Below are 20,534 nucleotides of genomic sequence, written 5' to 3' on the forward strand. Positions count from 1 at the left end.
GGAGTGAGCTTTGTCAACATCTACTGAAGGTCTATCTGAATGTTAGTCTGTATATAGCGTTGATTGTACTGATGAGTTTCAAGCTGATGTTTTATTCCCGTACTAACAAAGTCATTTTTAAACAAACCACATGATAAGTAATTAATTAATCACCTCCCCCACTATTTCCACCCCCCAAGTGAGCACTATTTAATTGGTTGTAAAATATGAGGTAGGTGGTGTGAACAGAATAGGGCTGCTGCAGTTTTGAATGATGGTGTGAGCAGGTCTCATACCAGTATATTTGTTAATGAGAATTCATGCTGGCTGATTTTTGAATTTGAAATGATTTCACAACATTTCATGTGTTTAGTTTTGTGTTAAAAAAAAAAAAAAAAAAAAAAAAAAAATGCTTTTACTTTTTTTTTTTTTTTTTGATCAGAGTAGTTATGTGTCATAATATATTTTTAAATTTGCAACCAGAGTCTTAATATCATTCTGCAATGTGAACTTCAGAAAGATCAGAATAAAACATGAAATCCTCAAGGAAACTGAAAGTATCTTAGTGTAGACAGAACGTTTGTAGGTTTTTTCCCCATTTAATGTACTTGATCCTTGGCCATCGTGAGACTCATTTGAATGTAATTAATGTTTGTCATAAGTGATATTGTTTTGACTTTGTTACAAACTGTAGCACAGTGTTGAATGTTACCTCTTTTCTTCTGCTGTCTGATGTGTTCACATCCTCTCAGCATCCAGCTTCATAGAGCTTCTTCCAGCTGGTTAAAACTAGGGCTGGGCAATATATCGATATCGATATATGAGGCTAGATATCGTCTTAAATTTTGGATATCGTAATATCCTGATATGACACAAGTGTTGTCTTTTCCTGGTTTTAATATTTAATATAATACAATATAGCCACAATATCGATATCGAGGTATTAGGTCAAAAATATCAGGATATTTGATTTTCTGCATATCGCCCAGCTCTAGTTAAAACCTGAAATCAAAGACCAAACTGCTGTGCACTGGGGGTCGTAAATGTATTTTTCATATAATGTACTCTGTAAGTTGAAAGTCAATTATATAAATTGATCTGTTAAGCAAATTTATTCAAACTATATTATATTTATGTAATAAAAGTAGCTCTTTCTCATCAGTGCGGGAATTGGTAATGTGTGTTCAAACCACTTCATTCAGCAGTGTGACGTGTTAATATTTGATTATTCTTTTTCTTATTTTTTTTTTTTAGATATTTAAATGCAGCTGTTTTCCCTTTCTCTCCTCTCTTTATAACGAGGCCTGTGAAATAAGACTATATAGGCCTGCCCTATACTGTATGTATGAGATTGTGCATTCATTCTACTAAATAAAGTGTCATGTTGAAATCAACATAGAGTTTGTCAGACATGTTTTTTTTTAATTGTATGACATACAGTAATAGTGGAAACAGTGAAGTTTTGCTAAAGTTAAGAAATTGTGCCTGATGTATCCATTCCTTCTGTTTACTGGCCATTTAGAGATTAATAATACTTTATACTTTATTAATCCCACTAGGGAAATATATATATATATATATTTTTTTTTTTAATGACTTCGATTCTCATTTAATTTTATGAGCTGACTGCATCACAAACACTACTACGTTCTTCTGTGAGTTTTAAACATAGACTGTATAAAATAGGTTTTAAAGCGCTCCCAAGCGCTGCAATGCTCTCCCTTCTCTTCCTTGAAGCCTCTCTGTTTACAGGCTTGTGGTGATGCGCAATGTGCTATAGGTGCCAAACAAAATCTGTGTTTGGTACTGCCAATTTGTTTTGTTTTGTCATAGTTCATGTGTGCAATAAACATTACACTTTGTGAGAAAAAAATCGTGGCAGAGAATCGTGATTATCAATTCTAAAAAATCGTGATTCATATTTTTCCCCGAATCGTGCAGGCCTAGGCTACATGCACAAATGGAGAGATGTCAGAGTAAAGGGGCTGCAACTGTCGATGGACAGGTGCCTGAGCAGTTGGGGGTTTGCCTTGCTCAAGACCTTGGCAGTGCCCAGGAGCTATTAAATGCAGTAAAACATCTGATTTATCAATAAATATTACTCAAATTTCTTTAGAAACTGGCCCCTGGCCCTGGACCTCTCACAAAGCAAGTTTAGTATCCCTGTTTGTGTAACCATACACAAGGAATATTGTTCTTCTGTGTCATGGTGTGTTTTTTTTTTATCTCTGCACTGCCATAATTATTTGGTGACCTATAGTATTTTTAAAACCTATAACTGGATTGTAGGAAAGTCGATGAAGTAATAAATAAGAAAATTATCTCCTCGCCCCTCTGGAAATAGCTGGTAGCTACTGTACAGTGTTGTTGTCAGAAACACAGCAGAGCAGCAGCAGCAGCAGAAACAGACAGCTATTCTTGGACCGAGGTGTCTTTTAAGTCATACAGAAAAGTGAGTGAGGGGCAGAGCACGCGGGCTGAGTCCTCGTGCCAGCCAGGCTCGTTTTATGTACCGCGTTACAAATAATAAAACTGGATATATCACACACAGGGGTAAGTAGGCGCCTCCTCTAATGTTGTTGAGTATTTACTGTGAGGGAAATACGTACGGCTCTCTGACTTTTTGTACTTCCATGTGTCGTATTAACTAATTATGCGTTCCATTTGTAGCCTACTTGGGAAGTCGGATTTTATTTAGTCCAGAAGAGTCAACTGGACTTCCTGCTTAAACCTTCACAATAAAACAGTTTGGTGGTGCATAGATCTATGCACCACCAAACTGTTTTATTGTTATTATGAGGGCGTGCAACGCTAGCAGCTAGGTGAGCATTATAACGTGTTACAAAGTGACGTAGGTTTGTCACGGAAGTAAAGGCTGGACTACAATAGTTGCTGTTTGGAGCAGTTTGTGAACAGTGTTTTCTGAGATGGTAAGTCCCTTTGGGGTGGACTTTGGGCTTTTTCACTTTGTAAACCTATAACATGCACACAAAAAGATATATAACACAATAAAGGAATGGGAAAAAGCCAAAAAGCATAATATGAGCACTTTAATTGCACCACGTATTAAGTACAGTGATAGTTGTGTATTTTACTTACTTTACTGTCTTAACAAAATAATTGCTCTAGCCAGATCCCTTGAAAGAACATGAATTGAATTGAATTGCCAGCCGTTCATGTTTACAACTGTGGCGGCCACACTGTAGTCCATGCAATATCAGAAAGAGTCCAGTTGCAGCTGTGTCAGTGTCAGAAGCTATTTACGTTGACATACCATTCATCCAGCTAAAAATAAACACACACATCTCCAGCCTCTTTGAAATGTCATTGCAAACATCCTCCTGTAATCAGTGACTAAAAGCACAACCTAGCTGCCAGAGACAGCAGCTAGTGAAGTTTCACAGATGTAAGCATGATTGAAAAGCCCCTTCCAAGCATGCAAACGCCTTTTTGTTGCAGCTTTCCTTCTGAGTGCTCCAGTCATTTGGGCCCATCTTCAGCTGTGCTCGAATTCTTCAGGCTGCAGTTAAACATGTCATCTTCATATGCTGCTGCCATATCAGCCCTTCTTTCAGCCAGCTCTTCCAACCCACCAGCAGGAAGTCCTAAACCTTCCCCCCAGCCCAGCAAACCTGCCCACTCCCCTCCAGCTGTACAGATACATCCTCATTCACCTGAGCCTCTGGGATCCTATGATGAGCAACAGGAGAATCCTGCAGACTATGGCATTGGTAGGCAGCACTCCAACACCAAACTCCAACACACCGGTTGAGATATTTTTTTTGATGCAGGCGGTACATTGTGTTGCAGGTGGTTACTACCCTGTAGAGATTGAAGAGATTTTCGTTGACCGTTACCAAGTGGTTAAAAAGTTGGGATGGGGTCACTTCTCTACTGTATGGCTCTGCTGGGATATGGTGTAAGTACAGGTTTGACCTATTGACTTTTCATATATAAAATGATAGCATAATAATACAGATAATCTAATTAGATTTAAACATAATGGTAACTAACTGCCATAATTGTTTGCATGCAGGAAGGGGCGTTTTGTGGCTCTGAAGGTTGTGAAGAGTGCTCAAACATTCACAGAGACGGCACTGGATGAGATCAAACTTCTGAAATGTGTCAGTGTTACCACATTTCTTTTGTTTAAGATGTATACTTAATAGTTTGTTTTATTAGTTAGTTAGTACTCTTACAATGCACAAGTATTAGATCAGGCTAGAATGTTTGAGTGTCTGATCAACACAGAAATACTGCCCCCTCTGTGGTGGTTGTGGAGCAGGAAGATTCACTAATAAGTGAGACAGATAATGGTGGCATAAAATGCAATTTCTGATGTAATTTCAAGATTTCTAATAAGAGACACGTTTGATTTCGAAAGAAGTGTATCATGGGGAGAAGATGATCAGAAACTGTGATAGTTTTATTAGAGATGAGGGGGGAAATAATGCACTGTATACACTGTGTGTGTGTGTGTGTGAGAGAGAGAGAGAGAGACAGGGTGGAGTACACATCGCACCAATACGACACCACCAGCATCTTACACTGTAGCTTTAATCGTGATCTTTTATTTAAAATAGTTGGCGTGTTATTGCATTTTATAGATTATTTATCATTTTGTTGATATTGTAATATGTACTCTATATGACCATCAGGTAAGGGACAGTGATCCCAAAGATCCAAAACGTGAGAAAATTGTGCACCTCATTGATGACTTCAGGATCACTGGAGTGAATGGAGAGCGTATCCTTTATAATGTCCCAACGTAATCACCTACTCGGTAACTTGCAGTGCAGGTATGGCTTTTCTCTCAGCTATTGTTCTTAAATTATGCTGTTTACAAATATGCCTACACACGGACAAACAGGTGCTACCATTACAACATCCTTATATCATAGTGATAGGACTGTAAGGAGAAAAGATTGTGTCAATGTGTTTTCGCCTTCTCCACATATACACAAGAAAGTCTAAATACCCAAGCTGTACAGTAAGAAACAAGGTCCTTAATTGCTCACCAGATGTGTGCATGGTTCTGGAGGTGCTGGGCCACCAGTTGCTGAGATGGATCATCAAATCCAACTACACTGGCCTCCCCCTACCCTGCGTTAAGAGCATCCTCAGACAGGTGCTGTGCAACCCTTTATTCCATCTGAAATCATCCTCCCTCTCTTTACCACTGGCTGAGCTCTTGTTTGAACAGATTATCTCCTATTTTTGCTTCTCACTGACATGCGTTGCAGTGACAGTGACTCTATTTCCATTACTTATCACAGGTTCTGCAAGGTTTAGATTACTTGCACAGTAAATGCAAGATTATCCACACAGACATCAAGCCGGAAAACATCCTCCTGAGAGTGGATGAGGTTTACATTCAGAACCTGGCAGCCAACACCAAGTTGTGGCAGCTGCCAGTTTCCTCTGCTTTCACCAGCTCCGCAGGTTAGTGATGCTGCATTAGCAATCACATGTACAGTGGTGCTCATAAGTTTATGAACCCATGTTAAAGTTGACTAAAAATAGGAATAAAAAAATCATCTTTTGGAAATAGATCTTAATGTCTTAATTTAAAAAATGAGGAAAAATCCAACCTTTAAGGACACTAATTTTCTTTGTGAATGAATAATGTATCGTAAATGTTCTTCCTTAAAATACAGGGGGCTTAAGTATACACACCCCTATGTTAAATTCCCATAGAGGCAGGCAGATTTTTATTTTTAAAGGCCAGTTATTTCATGGATCCAGGATACTATGCATCCTGATAAAGTTCCCTTGGCCTTTGGAATTAAAATAGCCCCACATCATCACATACCCTTCACCATACCTAGAGATTGGCATGGGGTACTTTCCATAAAATCATCTCTCAATGCAAATCAAACCAGCTATTAGGCTAACTGAGATAAAACCATGCCAATCTCTAGGTATGGTGAAGGGTGTGTGATGATCTGGGGCTATTTTAATTCCAAAGGCCAAGGGAACTTTATCAGGATGCATAGTATCCTGGATCCATGAAATAACTGGCCTTAAAAATAAACATCTGCCTGCCTCTATGGGAATTTAACATAGGGGTGTACTTACTTATGCCCCCTGTATTTTAAGGAAGAACATTTATTTATTTACGATACATTATTCATTCACAAAGAAAATTGGTGTCCTTAAAGGTTGGATTTTTTTAAATTTCCAAAAGATTACTGCACCACTGTATGTCCAACTTTCATTATAAATAAATATCTGTCACAGGAATCTATGAGTACCAGGCTGATGGAGGTTTTCTTGATTAAATGCAAGAAAAAATAATTTATTTCACATTCTGTGGCTCTTTTCCCTGCTCCTGCTGTTTTCGCTTCCTGCCAGTGAACAGAAGCTCCAGAGAAAAACAGGTGTGCAACCTGAAATCTATTCTTCTGTACATACTCTTTCATTTCATTCATTATATTAGGATGGTTGTGTTTTGTTAAAATTACATTATGATGTCCTCGTTTCTGCTATGACTCCCAAGAGTTTGTCCAACTTGTTGGGGAAGCTGACTGGGGTTTTTCACACTCTTGGGGAGTGGGTAAGATGGATGTTGTGTTTTGCTTTTGCACTTGAGCCTCTTAACTGCATCTTGACAATGTCTACATCCTGGAACTCACTATAGGACATGTAAAATAATTGAAAGGCAGGGCATTGACATGTTCTCCACTGACTTTATCAGATTACTGTCCTTTACGATTGAGATTTCTGTTGATTCTGATTGATATAATTGCGACCGTGATGCTCAAGAAGTGTACTTAAATAGTTCCTGATTATAATTTGCATGGTGACAGGTGAGTTGAATTTCTGCTCTAACTCAAACTAGCTTGCTCTTGTGGTATTGTTGTGTCACTAACAGGCTCCTGTAGCTCAAAGGGATGGGACAAGTAAGGGTGTAGAGGGGGTTGCTTGTTGTAAGCTTCTGTAAGAGGACACAACTGCAGATTTTGATGTCCTTCCAACAACCGCTGTTGTGGTTTCAAAATAGGTTGTTGTTAGCAACTTACTGTTTTACAATGTGTAAAGTAACAGCGTCACAATTTATTCTTGAGTTATTAATACATGGATTTCATAACTACAGACGATATGAATTAAAAAAAACACCTATGGGGGGGGGAAAAAAACCCTGAAAATGTGGCGAGGGAATGTATGGCTCAAATATGAAAAGATTTCAGGTTTACACTGTATTAGATGTGTTGATAAAAGAAGTTGATAAAAGGTCATAGAATACTTCTTGAGTATGTGAATGTTATGTTGAGTGATTTTATAGCTACCATTGGGGGGCACCAAAGTCAAACATTTTAAAATACCACATATAGTGGCTTTCATTTGCATGATTTGCTTTACTTCCGAAACAGGCATTCATTTGTGATAATTCATTCAACAATTTATTCAGTGTTTTACTCAATGCTCACCTCTGATTGTTTCCCACAACTGCAGTCCAGCAAGGTCTCCAGGAGCCCCATCAAACGACTGACAAGAAAAGACAGGAGTCGACGAGGACAGGAGAGTGCATCTAACTACAATCAAAAAGACAAACTTCATGTGTCGTTCTCTGATGTCACTGCTCCTCCTAGCACCCGTAGCTCCACCTGTCACTCTAAGCTCACAGGTCCTAACCTCACGTTAAGGAGGCAGACACTGCTGTTGGAGGACGGACTGGGCTCGGCTCCACACAGCCAGAGAGACTCCATCTGCTCGTGGCCAGACCTCAACACGGATGCTCCTGTCTCTGGTTCTAGATCAGTGTTATTAGATCAGACATCTTCACCATCCTCTCACCGTAGTCAGTCTCAAGGCATTCTTTTTTTTTTTTTTTTATGTCAGCAGTTTGTTCCTCTTCCTGTGGAAACCTAAAGTTTACAGTTTGGCACAAAACTGTACTTTAGTTAGTGTGTTTACCTGAGCTAATATTTACATAGTATTGCTATATAGATTGCCTAGCATCATCAGTACACTCAAAGTCTAGCCTGGTCTGATTTACTTAGCCATCCCATTATTTTATTTTTTAGGTATCAGTGACTCGGGTGTACTTCTGGACCTACTGAAGCCCCAGAATGCTGATAAAATCCTCATCAAGATTGCTGACCTGGGCAATGCCTGCTGGGTGGTGAGTGACTATATAACAGCAAACTAAACCTGAAAACCTACAAAATTATCATCTTCATCTTCACACTCAAATGATGTCAGTAAGTGCATACCTCCTCGCTAACTTCATAATAGAGCATTAACTAAATAAATAATATTTATTCATCAAAATACACATAGTGAGAATCATGCTGATTGGCCAAGATTTTGGAGAATACCTGAATCCCGCATCAGACTCTTATAGTATAGTTATATTGGTTTATATTTATCAACAGGCCACAATTTAATAACTGAACATATGTTCAGGTTTATCAAAATATATCTATGTACCAAATAAAATGAAAATGTGATGAAATTCGTAGAGGGGTAAAAAAAAATAAGAACATAAATACGAATAAAATGAAAATCTGTTCAGCAAGAAATAGGTGGGGCCATCCTGAAAGATAAGTCTTAAATCAAGAACAACAACAGTTCTTTTTTCTTTTACACCTCACAGTTATTGGAGCTATGAAGCAAATTGTGAGATGTTTTATGAATGGCCACTGTCAGGCAAGTGAGTGAAATCTAGGCAGACAGGAACAGTTCAGTGGTTTAAAATAAAAAGTGAAGCTACATAAGCGTACTGGCATGGGTAGCAAGTAGGGAAAAGGTACAGCCAGGCAGGTACAGATGAGCGTTCAAGGTACAGGTGGCTGGATAGCAAGGCAGGAAGCAACATTGACAATCTGGCGGGGAATGGGTGGAAATAGGCCAGCAAATATACTGCAGGGGGCTGGGGCAGTGGGAATGTGGCTGAAGGGAGGGTCAGAGTGGCAGAATAGGCATAACAGGACTGAGGCAGCCATGATGACAGCCTCATGTCTAGCTTATAAAACACTTCCAACCCATTGTTTTTATAAAACCAAATGTGACGAGTGTTTTCTGTAGAGCACAGTAGCTAACACTAACTAACTAACTAACACAGCTGCCTGGTGTTTCCAGTGAGACAAGACTGTATGGGCTGATTTGAAATGTAGCTTGAGAGAGACATACAGTATAATCTTGTGCAGTTCAGAACTATCCGGTGGTGGTTATGCTTCTCATTTCATTTGGCAGAGAAAGAGACAACAATGTTATTTTCTCTGGTGACATTTCCCTTTTTTTAAAACATTTTTAGCCATGCTAGCAGCGTGGCTTTAGGGATGGCAATGTCCAACACTATGGTCCAGACAGAAGTATCGGATGACTATTGGATGCATTGCCATGAAATTGTGTACAACATTCAGGGTTCCCAGAGGATAAATCCTACTAACTTTGGTGATCCCCTGACTTTTCCGCTAGCACCAGGAGGTTTGCATTAGTGGTTTTTAGTGAAATGACTTAACAATTATTGGATCATCTAGCGGCATCAACAGGTCAAAACATTTAGTACTTTGAAAGTGTAGTGAACGTCATGTGTGAACAGTTAATCAGATATGTACATGGCTAAAAGCCATACTTAGCATTACGAAAATTAGTTAGTTAGTTGACGTTAGCTTATCTGTGTTGCCAGATCTCGCAAGAGTTTGTTCCTGAGACAGAAACAGGTCTCAAACAAAGTTATTTTTGTTCTGATCAGAATCTGAATCAACTTTGTTTGGCACTTTGTTAATAGTCATAGATGCAGGTCATTTACTTTGTCATAGTGGAACATTAAAATCTCATCTCTCTTGTCGTCAGCACAAACACTTCACTGAAGACATCCAGACGTGTCAGTACCGCTCTGTGGAGGTTCTGATCGGTGCCGACTACGACACACCAGCTGACATCTGGAGCACCGCCTGCATGGTGAGCCGATTGTGTTGTTTTTTCATCTCTCCTTTTTCAATATGTTTTATTCCAGCATTGCCTTTTTTAGATGTGTCGCATCCATATTCTTTATTCCTTTATGCGTTCTGTAGGCTTTTGAGCTGGCCACAGGGGACTATTTGTTCGATCCCCAATCAGGAGCCACTTTCTCCCGAGAGGAAGGTTTGTTCTTCACTGCATCCCTTTTGTCCTTGATTAAACTAAATGTGCTTATATTACAATGGGCTCCGTCTTCTCTCAGATCACATTGCCCACATCATTGAACTGCTGGGATCCCTTCCATCCCAGTTCGCCCTGTCAGGGAGAAATTCCAAACGATACTTCAACCGTAAAGGTAAAATACACAAAATTATTACAAATACAGTAATTTAGACATGCTTATTTGTTCATTATGCTGCCAAATTACCTGCATCTGATATCCATCAGTCTACTTCATACCCTGTGCAGGACAACTGCGACACATCTCAAAGCTGAAGCCATGGAGCTTGTTTGAGATCCTGCTGGATAAGTATGAGTGGCGGCGGGAGGAAGCCGTGCAGTTCAGCTCGTTCCTCCTGACCATGTTGGAGCTACTGCCAGAGGAAAGAGCCACAGCTGCCCAGTGTCTGAAACACCCTTGGCTCACCTCCTAGATGTACCAGTTCTGTCTTGTTCATAGCCCAGTGGACTAGTTCTCTGTTCAGGAACAGGCTGGCACACATTGCACTGGACACATGGAATCGGACAGCTGTGGGATATACAGCAGTAGTCTGATGCTGGCATCAATAAGAACAGCTTTCATAGATCTTTATTAGCCTAAATAACAGCCTTTACCCAGTTGGGTTGCTTGGTCTTTAAATGTGTTTTAATGGCAGTCACATCTAATTCAGGCATAGCAATGACCAAAGAGAAGTATTGTCTTACTGAAAAACTGCCTTGATACATGATCACAAAGTTCCTGAATTTTAATAAACTGACATAATATTACTTTTATTCTCCAGTAGTTATTTGTAAGTTTAAGTACTGAAAAGGTAATGGTGAACCAGTCTGAAGTGTGAAATGAATTTATTCAGACAGCGTCCCAGAAATGTCAACTTGAAGCAGTACCCTAATGACTCTATGTTGTATTATAAAAAAAACAAACACAAAAACTGCAGTATGTGATAGTAACCACATTTTAGTTGCTTTTGGAGAAAAGGGTGGAAATGTTATCCTAATGGAACTGATACATGTATACAACAGCATCGTATACAATGCCAAAACTACGTGTTTTATGTCATTTTTAAACATCTGACATAGTGAATTAGTATTTGCAACAACACTCAAAGGGAAACCAAAGAAATTATTAAATGCCAAGCAGGGATTACCCCCTATTTTGTGTGTGTGTGTGTGTGTGTGTGTGTGTGTGTGTGTGTGTGTGTGTGTGTGGCTGTGTGTCTGTGTGGCTGTGTGTGGCTGTGTGGAGATTTGGTCTGTTGTGCATTCCTTGCATTGCATGCTCACATTCAGCTAAGCTCCGAGAGGGGGATGGAAGGAACAGGAGGGAGGAGTTAGTCTCATATAAATGCAGGCATAGTTCCGCCTGCTAGAAAACTCACAGATTTTCCTCCAGCAGCGAGAGGAGGTGAGAAGTTAACAGGGAGTGCCGCCTGCCCACACATGTAAGTTTAATTTTCTGTTGGATTTTCATGAGAAACCCTTTTAGAATGCATGAGTTGTTTTTTATGCCCTGTAAGTGTTTGTTGCTGTATTGCTCAAGGGAGACCTTTGCTCAATCTGGTTTTAGTTCCTGTTATGGACTGACGAGTGCACTCTAAGTATTGTGAAATTGTTTCATTGGAAAGATTAGATTAGTCAAACTGACATTGCTGGTGATACTTCTCAGTCATGCCATTTCCACAATACATAATACAATATATCTTTATTTAATGAACACATTTTGTTAATAACCTTTATATTCTTGTTTACCTTCCTGTTATTATTTTCTGATGTTATTTGCATAGAGATTGAATTTGTTAGATACTATGCACAGCATGTAACTTGGTAATGTGCAAATGTCTCTTTACACAATGATAAAAGATTAAAGTGTGTGTTTATCAAGCCCTTCCAGGCTTCTGCTTCTGCTTACCAACTGGTTTTGTCTATGTTAGAAGGAAGCCAAAGTAAATGTTAAAGTCCCAGTGCTCTGCCTTTTGTGACACAGATCTTAACCCTCAGCCAGTTGCCATGCAACTCAAACTCCAAATCAAAAGGAATTACCTCAACCACCACTGGTCTTTCACAGTTGCATATTTAGTGCAAAGTAATGTCGTTTTCAACCATGCTTTTTACTGCTTGCCCACAGAAGGAGTCCTTGTTTAGGATTCTGGCTGTGTTTTTCGCCTCCTTTTTCCTCTGTTCTACCCAATTCATCCATGCTTGAGATAGCTGCACTAATTTGTTCTGTGAGCAGTAGAAAAGCTGTACACAACGGACTGTGTGTTTACCTATGCTTATTGCAGTTGATATTAAATAATATCCTACATCACCACATTGAGATGCGTGTGGGTGTGCAGCTTGGACCTGGCAGCAGCAGCAGCAGCTGATAATGAAAACAGGAGCAGTAACAGTATACTGCATAGTAAACACCCATCTCATTAGCCCTGCACAAAGGGACAGGTAGAGTGAGGAGATATATCAGAGCTTTCATTTATCTCATGCAGATGTGTTGTTCTTGCACTGTGTATCTGTGGTTCATTTATAACAGCCTCCTTTCATAATGCAGCATATACATCATATGTCCATGCAAAAGTGATGTTTATGCTTTCTGTCTTTGGTTGCAGGATGTGGCTGACTGTTCTTTACAGTTGTACCGGTGGAGCAGCTCTTTTGTATGCTCTGTACAGATGGGTGATTCCTGCTGCTGTGCAGTATCATGGAGGATTGGCGCTGATCTGGCATGATGTCATTGTGGAGCGGATGCTGGACACTCTGACCCAGTCCACACGTCCTCAGGTGTGCCTTCAATATACAGTATTCAGCTCTTACAAGAGTAGCAACACATTAATGACCTGATTGAAGTGGAGGAGTCTGAGGTATTTGGTAATGATGAAATTTAGGCTGAAAAAAAAAGAAGAAAAAAAAGGAGTGGAGACACACACACACACACACACACACACACACACACACACACACACACACACACACACACACACACACACACACACACACACACACACACACACACACAGTCCTGAAAGTAGTAAAAATGCCCTTAGGAGTTTGTCCAGTGAACCAGTTAGAACAGTTAGAAATGAGTGGTGAAGTTTGGCAAGTACTTTAGTGTTTGCTTTGGTTAACAAATAGGTAGCAGCTCTCTTCACTGCATAATCCAAATACACTTAACGTCTTGGCAGATGTTCTCAGTTTTCAAGTCTGTGCATCTGGAACCTGTCTAAAGTTCAAATGACTTCAATGTCAGAGGGCAACACTAAAATAATTAGTTACACTTTACTTGAAGGTATCTACATAAGAGTGACATGACACTGTCATGAACGTGTCATAAACATTATCAACAAGTCATAAACGTTTATGACGTAACGCTTCTTTTAGTAAGTGTCATTCGGTTTTTGTCAGGACAAGTTATGGTTAGGGTTAGGGTTAGAGTTAGAGGTAGGGTTCATGTGTCATGACTGTGTCATGACAGTGTCATGTGTTCATGACACTGTCATATCACTCTTATGTAGATACCTTCAAGTAAAGTGTTACCAAATAATTTAACTGAGAGAACGGATTGGAGTATAAAGTGGGGTTTTATACACACCTCAAAATAGATGAACAATGCACTGCTGCAGTAATCCTTATGAGTACTTCAGCGACGCTCAAGATGACAATGCTAACATGCTGATGTTCAGCCGGATCTCCAGAGTCGGTGGACTTTGTTCTCTGTTGACCATTAATTTACAAAATGTCATGGCAATTCATCCAATAGTGGTGAACTGACTGGCAGACCGACATTGCCATCCATAGAGCCACGGCCCTAGTATGACTAAAATTAATGATGTTTTTTTTTTCTAGATACATACATTTTGTGAAAACTTAATTTGGCTTTTTTTGAAATCACGGCCATGTTGTTGTATATTGAGGACATTGTTGAAGTGAAAAAATCCCAATCAGACCTTTTAAAAAAAAAAATCCAGGTTCACTAAGCTTTTAAGAAAACAAGTCAGGTGCAACTCAGGAATAAATTTAACCTGAAACAATAGATCTTTCACTGGTGTGACTAATACCATTATAGCTGCATTGTATTTAGGTGTTCCACTTCTCTACTACTGTACATGCTGGTTCACTGGGACACTTTACTGTAACAGAGCCATTGTTAATGTTATTAAGTGCTTCTCCTGCTATGACAAGCTAAAATCCTTTCATCCAATTATCATTAACTCTAGCTGCTGAAGTAGCTCATCAAAAACCTGCAGTTAAATTTAGCATTTTACATCTGTTTATAGATGTTAACGTTACAACACAATAAATATACTTTGTCTTATACACATAGTATAACAAAATACATAGTATATACATACATAAAGTAGACACTAAGGAAAGGAGAGCCAGATTAGAAATATAGTTTATAAAGTTATAAATATAAACTACCTAACAATAAAGCATTTCATAGTTCCATCAGACCCATCAGACACAGGCAATAAACAAGATGCATGCGTAGAAATGTGTAATTCCACACTTGTTTATTGTTTCCTGAGAATATGGAGGAAATATTTATTCATAATTCAAATTGAAAGTCCAAAGAGAAAACGAAGCGAGATCAAATTAAAAATATTATTATTTATTTTTTTAATTTTCCATTTGGCTTTTCCATTTGGATTTAATATTTGGCTTTTGAATTTCAATTTAACATTGGCTTTTAATTTGGATTTAATATTTGGCTTTTGGATTTCAATTTAGCATTGGATTTTCATTTGGATTTAATATTTGGCTTTTGAATTTACATTTAACATTGGCTTTTCATTTGGACTTGACACATGTCAATGTAAATGAGGAGGCGTGGCCCAAAGGCTGGTGGGAGGGTCTGAAACGAAAGGGGTGCAGAGGCACCTTATGAACAGCAGGGGGAGCTGACTGCTGGGGAGCTCACTGTTGAGGAGCATCTGTCTGCAGCTTGGCCACCAGGCTGGCTTATCCTCTTATTTCACATGATAGAAACCGATGATGTAGGCTAAACACAAACCACATTTCATGCAACAACAGTGAAGTTTTCATGTAGTTACTATAATTGGGCCCGTGTTAGTGAGGACTAGATTAGGACTGTATTTAAAGCTGATTCTGGTTTCCAACTTCGCCCCAGGTGTGTCTGTTTAAAACACTGATGTTTTATTTAATTAAGCAACAGTACAAACATGGGTGTGGGTAGCTCTGCTACGTGTGTTTGTGTGTTGTCAGATCTCGAGGACACACACACACACACACACACACACACACACACACACACACACACACACACACACACACACACACACACACACACACACACACACACACAATCTCAACCGGGTAGTCATCGTCCGAACTGCGACCTCTCCTTTTTCTTTCTCTCACTTTTTTCTCCGGGTGGTGCGCGCAGTGTGAGGTGCGTGTCCGCGCTATTCTCCGACATGTACTCACAACAATCACTCCTGATTGACGGCCTTTTGTACAGCCCGTGTACTTTTTCGTTCATTTGATTTCCGATTTTGAAAGGATATCCAAATTTGAAAAATGGATCATTTTAAACCTTGTTAATATTGATGACAATGTGTTCAAACGGAAAACGAGCCATATTTCAGGAAATAAACTTGTCCATGATTCTATTGAGAGACTTCCAGCTGACAGCGGTGTCTGTGAGCATCACTGGCCGGCCGGCAGGGAGGCGATCCCGGCCGCCACCAGCTGGCTGTCCCGTCAGACTGAAGCTTCTGACAACATCGGAGAAAATGTGCAGTTGGCCAAACTGCACATTTTTGTAAAACTGCCCATATTCAAACTCTACACAGTTAATTGCTCGCATAAAAAAGTCTCAATAGTGAATTTAGTGGTGAAATAGCAGGCAAAAATTGTAAGAAGTTTCCAGTTGTTTGCTGCTGCTGCTGCTATGGCAAACTCCCAATCTAGATTATGGAATCGATTGCTTTTTTATAATTTCCATCTGCTATTTCACACACGTTTTCCGTTTGAACACATTGTCATCAATATTAACAAGGTTTAAAATTACCCATTTTTCAAATTTGGATATCCTTTCAAAATCGGAAATCAAATGAACGAAAAAGTACACGGGCTGTACAAAAGGCCGTCAATCAGGAGTGATTGTTGTGAGTACATGTCGGAGAATAGCGCGGACACGCACCTCACACTGCGCGCACCACCCGGAGAAAAAAGTGAGAGAAAGAAAAAGGAGAGGTCGCAGTTCGGACGATGACTACCTGGTTGAGATTGTGTGTGTGTGTGTGTGTGTGTGTGTGTGTGTGTGTGTGTGTGTGTGTGTGTGTGTGTGTGTGTGTGTCCTCGAGATCTGACAACACACAAACTAGAGCTACCCACACCCATGTTTGTACTGTTGCTTAATTAAATAAAACATCAGTGTTTTAAACAGACACACCTGGGGCGAAGTTGGAAACCAGAATCAGCTTTAAATACAGTCCTAATCTAGTCCTCACTAACACGGGCCCAATTATAGTAACTACATGAAAACTTCACTGTTGTTGCATGAAATGTGGTTTGTGTTTAGCCTACATCATCAGTTTCTATCATGTGAAATAAGAGGATAAGCCAGCCTGGTGGCCAAGCTGCAGACAGATGCTCCTCAACAGTGTGCTCCCCAGCAGTCAGCTCCCCCTGCTGTTCATAAGGTGCCTCTGCACCCCTTTCGTTTCAGACCCTCCCACCAGCCTTTGGGCCACGCCTCCTCATTTACATTGACATGTGTCAAGTCCAAATGAAAAGCCAATGTTAAATGTAAATTCAAAAGCCAAATATTAAATCCAAATGAAAATCCAATGCTAAATTGAAATCGAAAAGCCAAATATTAAATCCAAATTAAAAGCCAATGTTAAATTGAAATTCAAAAGCCAAATATTAAATCCAAATGGAAAAGCCAATGTTAAATTTAAATTCAAAAGCCAAATATTAAATCCAAATGGAAAAGCCAAATGGAAAATTAAAAAAAAAAAATAATAATATTTTTAATTTGATCAATGGAAAATTTAAAAAAATAATAATATTTTTAATTTGATCTCGCTTCGTTTTCTCTTTGGACTTTCAATTTCTCTTTGGACTTTCAATTTGAATTATGAATAAATATTTCCTCCATACTGAGAAGAGCTCCTTTGTGCTAATTAATAAGGGCTGATGCTTCTTCATCTGTCCCTATTGAAAGCAAAATCAAAACAAAAAGCTTTAGGCCAGGTCTTTTGATCACATGTTCCCAATGTGGCTTAGTAAATGAACAGATAATTACAGCAGAAAACGTATAAACCTTAAAGGTGCTGTAGGTAGGATTGTGAAGATCCAGGACTTAGCCAAAGAATTTGAACATCGACAACTTCTGTCTCCTAAGCCCCTCCCCCCACAAGGGAGAATGAATGCGTGCATGAGCAGTGATTGGCACGCAGTTAGACACCCCCCCTGGCCCTGATTGGTGCATCTGAACAGGGAGCTGTGGATTTTTGCAAATCACACTACAGGCTGTAGGTGGTGCCAGAGGAGCCAGATTTTTTTTTTAATTACCTGCTTCATGTAGTTCTACTGGAACATAGGGTCAGTTTCAGCAAATATGACAGAAAGTTAGTTTTATAAGTCTTACCTACTGCATCTTTAACTTTACATTTTATACTTACATTTGTTAGCAGGGTTGCTTGCAGGCGACCTCCAGAAGCAAACATTTGAATGTCTGTACCATACAGTTTGATGAAATGGTTTTCTGTTTTTGGATTTCTTAATGTAAGGCACGATGTAGCTCGCAGGTCAGAGTTGAGAACTGGAAAGTTGCTGGTTGGAATCCCTGGGTAAATGTGTAAAGCACTTTTAAAACACTCAATTATGGGGCATACTGTTGTTAAAGGCACTGCTCATGTTTTTACTGATTGATTAGACCTCTACTCAGGTTTACACAATCTACAAAGCTGACTTGCAACAGCCTTTTTTCTAATTTAATTAACTATAACAAAGACATGTTTTCTCATTAGGCTTCCTATATTTTGTTGATGCTTGCTTGATTCCATATTGAAAGAAACAGTGCCACAGATTCATTCAGAAAGACTTCTGCACATTTATGGACAAGAAAAGAAGTAATCTATGAAGCATGTAAAAATGAATGTAATGCTTTTCAACGCTATTAACGAAATTAAATAAAAAAAAGATGATGGGCAGATAATACGGTACGATACAACTTTATTGTCGGTTTACACTGAAATTAATTTTGCGTTCCCGAGCAGTTTATCGGTGTTTTAAGCCCCCAACGTCTCCTTCCAGGCAGCGCTGCCTAGAAGGCACTAGGATTGGCAATGGTTATGGTTAGGGTTAGGTGCCTTGAAGTCCACGGTCGCAGCGCTGCCTGGAAGGAGACGTTGGGGGCTTAAAACACCATCGAGCTCCCGAGCAGCTCTGTTAAAAAGAAAAGGAAAAGAATAATGCAAAAAAAAAAAAAATAATACACACAGAGTTAGACAACAATTACACATATAGTATAAAGATGAAAACACATCAACAGTCACGACAAAGAAACATGTTTCATGATGTCCTCGGATCCAGATCTTAATTGGCAACACACTGATTTTGGTTTAGCAACAGGATAAACTGATGTATGAAAGAGTTCTTAAGCCCGTTGTATCTAAACGAAGGGACTCTAAATCGCCTGTTAGAAGGCAAAAGTTGGTATTCAGAGTTTAAAACATGCATGAAGTCAGAAGAGATGGTATTAGCAAGCCTGAGCATTTTCTTTTTGTGGATTGTTTGAAAGGAACGTTTGACAGGTTGACCAATAAACTTAGCACAAACTTTGAGTTGACTATATACTTTAGTTTTAAGTTTAGCAGATAGGCTGCTGAGCCAGGCAGTGCTGCAGTACAACATAACACTCTAAATCACTGCATTAAAAAACAGAGAAATATTCTGCCAGCTGTTTCCAAATTATCTAAGCCTACAGAGAAAGTAAAGGTGCTACTGTATCTTTTTACAAATATGCTTTATGTGAGTCCATAATAATAATAAAAAGGGGATCCATAATAATAACATTGAGCAGAGTTGCAAAGGGTACCAATGGGCTGTTGCTCCTTAATGATGTCCTGTTGAATCTTATTGGGAAAATCCCTTAAAAGAATTTGAAAAACAAGAGGATAGGCATCATCAAATGGGGTCTGTTGCTTAAATGTGTGCTCACAACCTGGCAACCCAAGTTCTTTTATGTAATGAGTGAATCATTATTGATGGGTTGTTTGTGACACTAAAAGACATAAAACATACAAAATAATTTTACTTTTTTTTGTTCTCCCTTTAGCGAATCCTGGATGCAGTACAGAAAAACGCCACTAGAGGGGACCCTCGCAGCGTAGTCAAAGCTATCGATCATTTCTGCAGAAACAAGGAGTGGGCTATGAATGTGGGGGATGAGAAAGGTAATGAATTCTCACTATTTTGTATGTGTTTCATGTGTAAAATCATTACCTTAGGTGACTCAGCTCTGTCTTAATATCATCTATGTTGTTGTTTTTTTGTTTTGCCACAGGGTGTATTCTTGACTCAGTAGTGTCAGAGGTAAACCCAGCCACTGTGTTGGAGCTGGGAACCTACTGTGGCTACTCCACGGTGCGGATTGCCAGTCTGCTTCCACCCCACGCCAAGCTCATCACTCTTGAATTTAACCCAGACTTTGCTGCAATTGCTCGTCAAGTCATTGCTTGGGCAGGATTAGAGGACAAGGTAAAGCCAGGTGTCTCCACACAAACTGAAGAACAATCATTTACATAGTGTGTACAGGTCAGAAGACGGTGTTTCTTCTTTCTAGGTCCAGTTAGTTGAAGGAGCATCTGGTGACTGGATCCCCAAAATGAAGGAGCAGTTTGGAGTGAAAACATTTGATTTGGTTTTCCTGGATCACTGGAAGAATAGTTACCTTCCTGACACAAAACTGATGGAGGCAAGTTTGCTATGGTCATTTTATAGCGATCCAACTCTTGATTTTTCTGCCATGATGCATGATGTTTCTTTGCTTTTTCGTCAGGAGTGTAGCCTCCTCAGGAAGGGCAGCGTCCTGCTGGCAGACAACGTCATCTGCCCCGGAGCTCCTGACTACCTGGAATTTGTCCGGAGCAGCCCACGATACAAGAGTCAGTACTTCAAATCTCACCTGGAGTACACCAAAGTGGAGGATGGCTTGGAGAAGTCTGTCTTCTTAGGGTAGTTTTTAACAAAACACAGGTAGTAAACCCTTTGACCTCTGTTGTCTTGGGTTCATTGAACAGACCTAAAATCAGAATTTTTTTAATATATCATTGAGTATATTAACTTGAAATTAAAAGTAACCTGTGAAGGAATTTGCGTTGTGTGCCTTATTTTTGTAACACCACATGATGGAAGTGTCAATAGGCGTACTTGATGCACTATGTCTATATTGGTACAGT

At 39.4% G+C, this 20,534-nt stretch overlaps 2 protein-coding genes across 5 annotated transcripts; both read left to right on the top strand.

Annotated features, from left to right (window-relative positions):
* The first annotated feature begins 2,384 nt into the window (after positions 1-2,384).
* Positions 2,385-10,888, top strand: LOC116036130 (SRSF protein kinase 2-like). Of its 4 annotated transcripts, none has more exons than XM_031279624.2 (15): positions 2,385-2,532; positions 3,439-3,710; positions 3,790-3,898; positions 4,016-4,103; positions 4,638-4,725; positions 5,001-5,107; positions 5,256-5,421; positions 6,334-6,359; positions 6,479-6,535; positions 7,435-7,729; positions 8,007-8,104; positions 9,781-9,888; positions 10,002-10,071; positions 10,151-10,243; positions 10,357-10,888. In XM_031279624.2, exons 2-15 carry the CDS (start codon positions 3,512-3,514, stop codon positions 10,539-10,541), a joined length of 1,689 nt encoding a protein of 562 aa, XP_031135484.1. In that variant the 5' UTR covers positions 2,385-2,532; positions 3,439-3,511; the 3' UTR covers positions 10,542-10,888. The 4 variants fall into 4 exon arrangements, with proteins under 4 accessions (XP_031135484.1, XP_031135493.1, XP_035857711.1 ...); XM_031279616.2 differs by having other exon boundaries at positions 2,386-2,532; positions 7,435-7,780; XM_031279633.2 differs by lacking the exon at positions 6,479-6,535 and having other exon boundaries at positions 7,435-7,780.
* A 495-nt stretch (positions 10,889-11,383) lies between these two features.
* Positions 11,384-20,447, top strand: comtb (catechol-O-methyltransferase b). Its single transcript, XM_031279642.2, has 6 exons — positions 11,384-11,549; positions 12,711-12,882; positions 19,412-19,529; positions 19,640-19,833; positions 19,919-20,050; positions 20,135-20,447. Coding segments are annotated over exons 1-6 (798 nt in total). The 5' UTR covers positions 11,384-11,547; the 3' UTR covers positions 20,315-20,447.
* Positions 20,448-20,534: the final 87 nt, after the last annotated feature.

The sequence above is a fragment of the Sander lucioperca genome, chromosome 6 (genome assembly GCF_008315115.2).
Source record: "Sander lucioperca isolate FBNREF2018 chromosome 6, SLUC_FBN_1.2, whole genome shotgun sequence".
NCBI classification, from domain to species: domain Eukaryota; kingdom Metazoa; phylum Chordata; class Actinopteri; order Perciformes; family Percidae; genus Sander; species Sander lucioperca.